This window comes from Bombus bifarius, unplaced genomic scaffold, assembly GCF_011952205.1.
Source record: "Bombus bifarius isolate JDL3187 unplaced genomic scaffold, Bbif_JDL3187 scf7180000008210, whole genome shotgun sequence".
NCBI classification, from domain to species: domain Eukaryota; kingdom Metazoa; phylum Arthropoda; class Insecta; order Hymenoptera; family Apidae; genus Bombus; species Bombus bifarius.
The window spans coordinates 38211-48004 of NW_022884513.1; the positions used below are offsets into that span (position 1 = coordinate 38211).

The following is a 9794-nucleotide window of genomic DNA, read 5'->3' on the forward strand; positions in this document are numbered from 1 at the left end:
AAACTGTGGATCAAAAAATAGTTGCATAATCAAGAAATTGAAGAGGAACGATGTATGATCTTCCGTTGAAGAACTGTAGAGGAAAAGAAGCGAAGGTATGCTTTTCGATAAATAATTATTCTGTACGTATTTTAATAGAAATTAATTCTGATAAACTTTAAACTTTATAGTATTGTATAAAAACTGAATTTCTATTTCTAATTCATATCGAATTATTTCATCCATTTCTCTTTTTTCCTAACACTATCTACATGGAAGAAAAAAACTCGTTTTAGTTTTGTAAATATTATTTTTTCTTTCCTTAATACATTTACCAAATAGTACACTAATCCTTAACACATTATCAATACCAGTCAAAATAACTGGTGCTTGTCAAAGTGTAAAAGTCTACAATCCATTTACCGAACCTGAATTAAACAGTTTCCTCGTTTTGTACAACTTTCCACACGTTTTTAGAATTTTTCCTGCGTATCATTCTATATAATGGTGTCAATTATCAGGAAAATTCTGGATCGATCTTGATGCTAAAAAAAATCGTTTGTTCATACTACATTCGTTGAATTAAATTGATCTTTCAAATCTTTTGGCTCTTTTCTAATCACTTTAAGCTTTAAAATGTATGAAATTCAAATTGCCCTTTTACTGTTTGCAAAATGAGTAATATATCAATTTTTCCACTGTATGTATACAATAACTCATGAAAGTATTTGTACAATGATTATAAAAAATTTTTGTAAATATATTCTATCTACAGCACAAAATTTTTCATACGACTGTAATACGACACGATTATCATGATTATGGTAATAAAATATGAAACCACTCTAGAAATACATACAAAAATTACAATATAAATAGTTACTTTAAATATGTCTATAATTATATATAATAAAGAAGCATGTGATATGTACTGAACTACCACGGGACGTTCGGCAACTCTTACTGCTACTTGTATTTTTATGTTACCCTTTGAAAATATCAAATTTGTAATACGTCTCTGGCTATCGAGTGCGAAAGAAACTGAAATTCTAAGAAACATGCAATTCGTTACTCCTTTAATATCGTAAGATTTCAACTCAAAAATAGCCATTCTTTGCGATCGTGCTACAACCTCTGCCAACGAAGACCTTGTGCCTTCTATTCTGACTGGAATACTATGATTCAATTTATAACTTCGTTATAGCCCATACTATACTGGCTTCACAAAATTTTATCTATCCTTACATCTATCCTCTCATTTATAATAAGCTCGAGTCACGTAAAACGATGAATATCCTTAACATAAATTGGCAGATTACTAGAAGGAAATGAAGCAGTTAATAAAATTGTAAATCGCGAAAGAGGACTTACATTATCCTCGAACATTCACGTGCTAATCACAATACAACAATTCAGGACTGAAATCTGTTCAAAATCATTTAATCGCTCAAGGCCAACGTGATCTAACGCCGCATCCACTTCCGTACTATATAGAATATATGTTCACAGCGCACTCGTTGGAAACACAAAAGGCTGCAAATTAAACGCATACTTCTATACATCCTCGTTCATAATTACTTATTAGGAAATTTGGTGGTTTCCTTAAAATTGTTAAGAAAGTCATGGATCAGAAAAAATTTTGAATTTGCATAGGGATGACAAGGCGAAAAATATTGGGAGCAATTTACAAGAACTTTCCTAGTAGCTAAGTTTAAAATAAAATTTTTAACAAGATTTAATAACTTTCTAACGGTTTGTCGGATTCACCTTGTTTTTTGTAAGTGTCCTAATAGTATATAAACGGGGGTGTAAGTACTTCTCCCTTTCCTGAATTTTTACCACATTTTTTGTATATATTAATTGCAATAACAATGAAAGACTGTTTTCAAAACTTTTAAGAGATCATTCGTTAAAAACATATTGTTACTGTTCTATGACTTATTTTTCGGTAAAAAATATAGATCTCTAGTCAATGTTGAGCTAAAGGTAGGCATTTGTTTTGTCTCATGTAGAAATGAACTATTGTGTGAAACTTCGAATTCGAAAGCGACCTTGCGCGATATTATCGTTAACATTTTCAGTAGATCCATATTCCTCCAATGTTCGTTGATCACCTCGCATAGAGCCTGAATGTAGTAGCTACCTTCTAAACCTCGAAACGAGTAGTGACCTGCGAACGAAGTAAAACTCTTTAGAAGACTTTGACAAAATTAAAAAATATGAGACAATGCTTGTCTCGATTGAGAAACAATCTCCGACTTAACGATTGCAAATACCATTTACAGTACAAATTTCGTCTTAACATTTGAAAACGTAAGTATGGCACGAAAGTAAGAAGATCCAAATTTTATAGTCTTAAATAAAATATATATAATACTTGGATTAAATTACGTGCGATCTTCATCGTTTCTAAGAACTTTAAATGTCGAAAATTAAAGTTCAATGCGTTTGTATCGTTATATATATGTAAACAATGACATTTTTTTGTTTAAACTATATTTACCTTCTACACAACTGTAGCCGTACAGGAAATCTGCATGAGTAGGAATTGTGTAACTCTTTTGGACCGAATCAGTTGCACTCTTTACACGAATACCTTGCATGGGATTCTTTCCTTTACAAGCCTATAAGAAGTAACAATTGTTAAATACTGTATTATTAATAACATATATATTTGTAATATATGAATACTTAAACGTAATATATTATACATATATCTTTACATTTATACTATATGTATATACTACGAATATACAAATATATTGTAATATCGTAAAGTAATTTGAATTAGAGATCGGTTGAAAATAGAAAAAACCGTGTACGTCGTCCTTCTGTGGTTCGTTTACATTTAAGAGCGCCTATGTGACTAAAGTCACCTAGTTCTTACAGAGATATGAGAAAAACAAGAAACAAAGTTAGAGCAGAAGGACGGTTTCGTGTTTCAAGGGCGGATGACCGAGAGGTCAGAGTATGCGAGTCGAAAAGCGAGTGTGTTGCGAGAGTCAAAGTTGATCGAGACATCGAAGAGTAGAGTTGAGAGAATTGATCGAGTTGTCAGTGTTGTAGAGTTCTTAGAGTTGCTAGTGAGAGAGAGAAAGAGAGTGTTAGATTCGTTGTGACGAGAGTTGCCAAATAACTGTAAAGTTATTTGAGATAGATACGAGTATCGCATTTAGTTTCAGTTAAACAAACATCGTTTTCTGTCCAATTAATACCTGTATATTCAATTCATTATTAATAAATTGTAAGTAATCGGGAAAAAATGTATATCTTAATTTCCACGATACTACAAGTGGGGGCTTGTCCGGAATTGAATAAGTCAGAGAACAACACGTTTAGCGGAGCTATTTGTGCTAGAGTAGAAAAAGAATAAAAATGGCAAATGTTGAAGACGTAGAGAATTTATTAGAGAAATTCAGCGGGGATGATCTGTTGAGTGTAAATCAGTGGGTAGAAGACTTCGAAGAAATGGCAGAAGTGTGGGGTTGGTCAGACAACCCAAAGAAATTGCTCGCAGACTCCGCTCAAGCCTTTGTGATATCAATCACATCTCAACCTACATCAGTGATAAGACATCGACCGCCGACCTTCGGACACTTTTCCACATCATAACCTACACCTAGCCCCTCAACATCTTAAAACCAAAACGTATACAAACCGAGACTTCACCCAGCTCGGGCAGTTCTTGTTCTTATTCTAGTTGCTGTTCTCATACAACCTCTTTTCTCCGGTTCAGTGTTATTCTTGTAAGTGTTAAAATTTATTAAAAAGTTTTAAAAAGGAAAGTTAGTAGTTGGGTTACGACTCAGCCTTCTTACTACAATCCAAGTATCAACTTTACGTAAGTATCAACTTACGTAATGTAGTAAGTGCCCAGCAACATGAGGATGATCTTGAGCAACTGGTTGGATTTAAGAAGCAATTGGAGAAGAAATTAGCTGATGCTTACGAAGAGGTCGAGGAACAACGTCAGGTTGTTGGACAATGGAAACGACGCGCGCAAAGACTGAATGGCGAGATGCACGACTTGAGACTACTGTTGGAAGAACAAACAGCTAGGAATAATCTTCTGGAAAAGAAACAGCGCAAATTTGATTCAGAAACTCAGAATCTAATGAACGATCTGCGGCAAGAGAAAGCGCAACGTAAAAGATTAGCTAGAGAAAAAGAAATCGCGATCGCGGAGAAGTTTACCATAGAACAGAACCTTAGTGACGCAAGATTGGAAATCGAATTGAAGGAAGAAAGATTGCGGACATTGGGCCAAGAGCTTGAGGAGTTAACATTTGGTAGCAAAACGGAGGAGGAAGTAGCACAGCTGAAGAAAGCGAAGCATGAGCTGGAGAAAAGAGTAAAGGATCAGGAAGAAGAGTTGGACGACTTAGCTGGTCAGGTGCAGTTGCTCGAGCAGGTGAAGTTAAGGCTCGAGATGAGCATCGAGCAACAACGCAAAGAAATACGCAAAGAGATGCAATAGAGGGACGAGGAGTTAGAAGACGTACGTGGTAACGTTCTGAAAAAGGTGAAAGCTCTAGAGTCGCAGTTGGAGAACGAGCGCGAAGAGAGGACGATATTGCTTCGAGAGAAGCATGAATTGGAACGTCGTTTGGTAGCTATCGAAGAACAGGATCGTGCTGAACGTACGGCAGAAGCTGATACCATGCATAGGCTAAGAAGAGGTTTGAAGAGAACCAAAGCATTGCTAAGAGACGCTCAAACGATGCTGGAGAGATCGAAAGGTGACTCGACGGGTAAAGCAGCTTTACGACAGCTGAAGAACCAGTTAAAAGATGCAGAATGCGCTAGAGCAGTTGCAGTTAAAGCGAAATAGGCACTGGAGCAAGAACTGAATGAGACGCAGGCTTCGTTGGAGGAAGCACTGCGACAACGTTCCGAAGCAGAAGATCGTGCTAATGTAGCTAGTCGCGAACGAACTGAGCTACTGTCGCAATTAGAAGAAAATGAAGAAGAGTTGGCAGAAGTTTTGAAGAAGTATCGGGCAGCTGTGCAGCAAGTGTCGGAGGAACGGAGACGAGTGGCAAGGCACGTGGTGATTGGCAAAGTGGACCACGAGATGGTGTCCTCATCGGATTCTTGCGGCCAGCAGGAGGACTTAGCGAACATCACGAGCAGGAAGAATCTGGCTAAACAACAGCAACAGGATGTTGTTGATGATATTTGCGAATTTACTGAGAAGGATAGCATTGCGGGTGTGAGGGTTGCTCCAAGTTCTCGGATAGACTCAAAGAGAGTCAATGCAAGGCGAACGAAAAGACAAGGGAAATCGCACGCGCGGAATCTCTCCAATAATATCGATACGAAGATTCGACATACAGAGAATGTGGATGACGAGGACGACGATGGGATTGTCGAGGACATGATGAGCGTGAGGACCTTCGAAAAAGGAGAGACCATAGTCTCGGAAGATGGTAAGTTGTTAACGTCTTCCACGTACGAACCGAGCCTACGAAAATGTCACGACGCTGCCACGACGATCAAAGCTCCTGACAAGAGTGAAACGTGTAAACAAACAACGGAAAGGAAGATAGAGGAAGAGCGAAAGAAGAGCAATAGCATCGAGGACGAACAGGCCGTGGTGTTCCAAGAGGAACGAGATCAGTTGCGTGCAGGCGCAAAGAGGCGGATCGAGAAGATCCAAGCCCGAGACAAGTGGGCGTATAACAAGAGACGCAAGAAGGCCATCCGAAGTTCCTTAACTAAAAGTAAAAGTCCTGCGAAATGACCGATACATAGTGCAGCGAGCACGAAAGGCCACGTACAACTTCCACGGCAGCCGATCACATGAAGTCGTGGAATGTTGACGATAGTGATGTAAGTGCAAGCAGCGATGAGAAGCACATCTGAGGGCAGATGTGATTGTCAGGAAAGGCTGAATGTAATATCGTAAAGTAATTTGAATTAGAGATCGGTTGAAAATAGAAAAAACCGTGTACGTCGTCCTTCTGTGGTTCGTTTACATTTAAGAGCGCCTATGTGACTAAAGTCACCTAGTTCTTACAGAGATATGAGAAAAACAAGAAACAAAGTTAGAGCAGAAGGACGGTTTCGTGTTTCAAGGGCGGATGACCGAGAGGTCAGAGTATGCGAATCGAAAAGCGAGTGTGTTGCGAGAGTCAGAGTTGATCGAGACATCGAAGAGTAGAGCTGAGAGAATTGATCGAGTTGTCAGTGTTGTAGAGTTGTTAGAGTTGCTAGTGAGAGAGAGAGAGAGAGTGTTAGGTTCGTTGTGACGAGAGTTGCCAAATAACTGTAAAGTTATTTGAGATAGATACGAGTATCGCATTTAGTTTCAGTTAAACAAACATCGTTTTCTGTCCAATTAATACCTGTATATTCAATTCACTATTAATAAATTGTAAGTAATCGGGAAAAAATTTATATCTTAATTTCCACAATACTACAATATGTATAATATACTAATAATAGGTAGAGTAAAAAAACTGTTAAGTCTTAAATGGCCGAATTTTTAAAGCTGGTGGATAAGTTTGAAATATGTGACCCACAGATATCTCAAATTTAACGTTATCGACTTCGTAAAGGTAGAAGATTAAAAACTTAAATAAAAGAAAATGGAATCGTAATGTACTGTTAGTGAAGAAGAAATAGTATCTGGGAGAAATATTAGGCAAATCTTTGGGACTTGGATTATTTTTATAATCGCAGCGTTAAAACACAAAATTTTATAACATAAATTAATTGAAAAAGATTAAAAATGAAGTGTTGCAAAAAATCGTAGGAGACACTGACCTGTATGAAAAATAGCTTTGGTTTACCAGTTAACGATGGACAATTATCTGCGGTAAATCTTCCCCAAATATCAGATACCCGATATGGATAATCCTTCGCGTATACATAATCACCACTAGTGCCATGGCTTAATATAAAAATACAGATACAGTCATAATCTTCGTAATTGTTCGCAGACACTACAAAACAATCAACATCAACGATCAATGCATAGTATATAATTAAAGAACCCGCACACGACCAATAATAATATTAATATCACCAAATATGGACAATGTTATTGCTCATGTGCGATCGATATCAGAGGACTGAGGCAGAATATTGACGAAAATTTGAATATTTTGCCACGTAAACATCAATACTGGTGAGTGATGTCAATACTAACAATAATATTAGCCGTGTGCTAAGATTAACAGTAACTTATTGAAACATATTTCAATTCATTATAGAGTATGTAATTCGAATAAGTAGTTTCATTATTTAAAGTAATTCCTCTCAATAAATTCATATGTGAATATTGCTTTATATAGCGTTTTATATAGCGTTTCGAAGAACAAAAATCATTGTAACTAAGAACTTGCATATTATTCAAAATATTGCAAAAACTAGACAATAACTGAAATGTACTCTAAACGCAGTATAACACAATATACATAATACGTTTTTTAAAAGCACCTTCCAACTTATTATTTTCAATAATATTGTCAATAATACTGATCGTGTGTGGTCTCAAAAAAATTAAAGTGTATTGACAATATTATTATCAATGTGCATTGTCAAGATTACTGTCAATATCAGTGATAACGTGCGGACCTTTTGAAATCAAACAATGAACATACTGAAGACATACACTTTGCAGCAATCTCCATGATGCCAACGTAGTCAAGATCCGAATGAGGTATCACTTCGAAACCCAGATTAGTGAAGGTGTGCTTTATCGCTTCCTCATCATTTTTAGTTCCATCTCGCTTTTCCATTTCAATAAAGGTCTCATTATTGAATATCACGCATTTACCACGTCTATTGTTCATCGGATAGATTTTTGCGTCTTTATGTATAGGGAAATTCTGTACGATTTCCTTCCTGTACGATATACCACTTACTACTTTAGCGTCAATTAAATCTAAATTTTCCTTGGAGTCCATGGAGTAATTCTGAAAATAACGAATTACAAGGGTCTTCTTATTTCCGATTTTCCTGTGATCTCATCTCAGGCAAATATATAGTAAACAGCAACGTTATTTGACATCATATACAATTTTTATCTACTCATCGGTTAATTACAACGTAATCACCGTGAACAACAATCGGATATACAATTTGTTCCAAAGGCGAATAACAGTTTCCACAAAACGAAATAAAAGATGTTTGTAAAAAGGACGTGTCTCTCTTACTTCCTTTGTTGGATCCTGCGAGATCGGTTGATCTCGAAAAGAATGCGCTAGGCTTTTCATCTTCGTGATGTTCGAAATATAATTGATAGCAGCGCGACTCAAACTGATGAAACAAAATATAAGGACGAACATAATTTAAATATGTGTACCGGATTTCGTGGTTCGTTTCTTACTGAGAAGTCCTCACTTATCTTATCGTTATTAACGATAAAGTCGTTATCGAACGCTGGCCATTCACTGTACATATATATGTATATATATGAGTGACACTGATATCGATATTTCCTTAAAATGTCAAATATTCTTTCTAAGAACCAGTTTTATTCATATCAATCATATTCACTTTCGCTCAAAAGTCTTCTTATTCCATTGTTTTATAATATTTGAAAAAGTATTAATGTTTCTAATCTTACTACAAAAGTACAAATTAATCTCGATACATGCTAAGCTGTGTACCTTTATGTAAAAGTTGTGTTTTTATTCACGAAAATATTTGGAAAGTAACATAGAACATATTGGTGAATAGAATTCTTCGATTGTAGAAAGGCTCAAAAAGTTCAAAGTTGTATAACTTTTCATCGGTGTCGTAATGAGATACAATCATGGTAATTATAACAATAAAATGTAAAATCATTCGAGGAATATAAAAGTTAATTTAAATATATAATCAATGATAAAAGAGGGTAACTACATGTTCGGCAACTCTTACTATTACACGTATTTCCATGTTACCCTTTGAAAATATCATATTCGTAACACGTGTCTGACTATTAAATGCGAAAGAAACTGAAATTGTGTTTAATAATACCTTAATATTTTAAGATTTCAACTAAAAAAATAGCCTTGCTTTACAATCGTGCTACAACCTCTACCGACGTGAAGCTCGTCAGTATAAGTTTGATCATTTCTTTCTTTCCTTTAATTTCTTTCTTTTTCATTGAGCAAACATCCAAGGTATAAGTTTGTTCATATTTGTGGCATATATTAATTATAATAACAGTGGAAGACTATTTCGGTTATTTTTGAAGGAGTATTCGTTAAAAAGAAACTGTTATTGTTGTTAACATTATTATTTGTTACTACTTTTCGACTTATTTTTAGAAAAGAAATATAGGTCTTTGATCAGTGTTAAGATAAAGCTAAGCTGAGCCATTTATAGATTTATCATAGTCTTGAATGTCGAGATTTACGTGTAATGTTGAGTGACTCATGGGCTGATCTGGTACGTTGTTACCTCCTTGGGGTGAGACCTGGTAATTGGCATCATTTTCCAACCATTAATGTTCACATCAATCAATTAACTTTTGGATAACGACGTCAAGCCAAAAACTACACTCTCTGTAATCCAGTTTAGGTTTTGCTAAATTCTCTTCTTTCATTCATTTAAACTGGACTATAGAAGCTACTTATTAATAAGTAAACTATTAGCACCCGTCGTGGGTCACCGGGGAATATTGCATTGTGGGATAGCCAAACATACGCATTTTAATTTTAACTAATTATAAGATAGATATACATATTCATATACATAAACTCATTATGCGTACTTTTCGTACAAAGTTATGCTATATAACTTGGATATTTCTTACTTCTTCTTATTTAATAAATAAGATAATTGATTTATCAAAGTATCTATATTTTTTTTAATATAGC

General features: G+C 35.5%; 1 protein-coding gene across 1 annotated transcript; it reads right to left on the minus strand.

Moving 5' to 3' along the window:
- Window positions 1–227: 227 nt before the first annotated feature.
- Window positions 228–8627, minus strand: LOC117210731 (caspase-1-like). Its single transcript, XM_033454028.1, has 5 exons — window positions 8142–8627; window positions 7598–7901; window positions 6748–6926; window positions 2483–2603; window positions 228–2149 (listed from the first exon to the last, which is right to left on the minus strand). Exons 1-5 carry the CDS (start codon window positions 8271–8273, stop codon window positions 1911–1913), a joined length of 975 nt encoding a protein of 324 aa, XP_033309919.1. The 5' UTR covers window positions 8274–8627; the 3' UTR covers window positions 228–1910.
- Between the last annotated feature and the right edge of the window lie 1167 nt (window positions 8628–9794).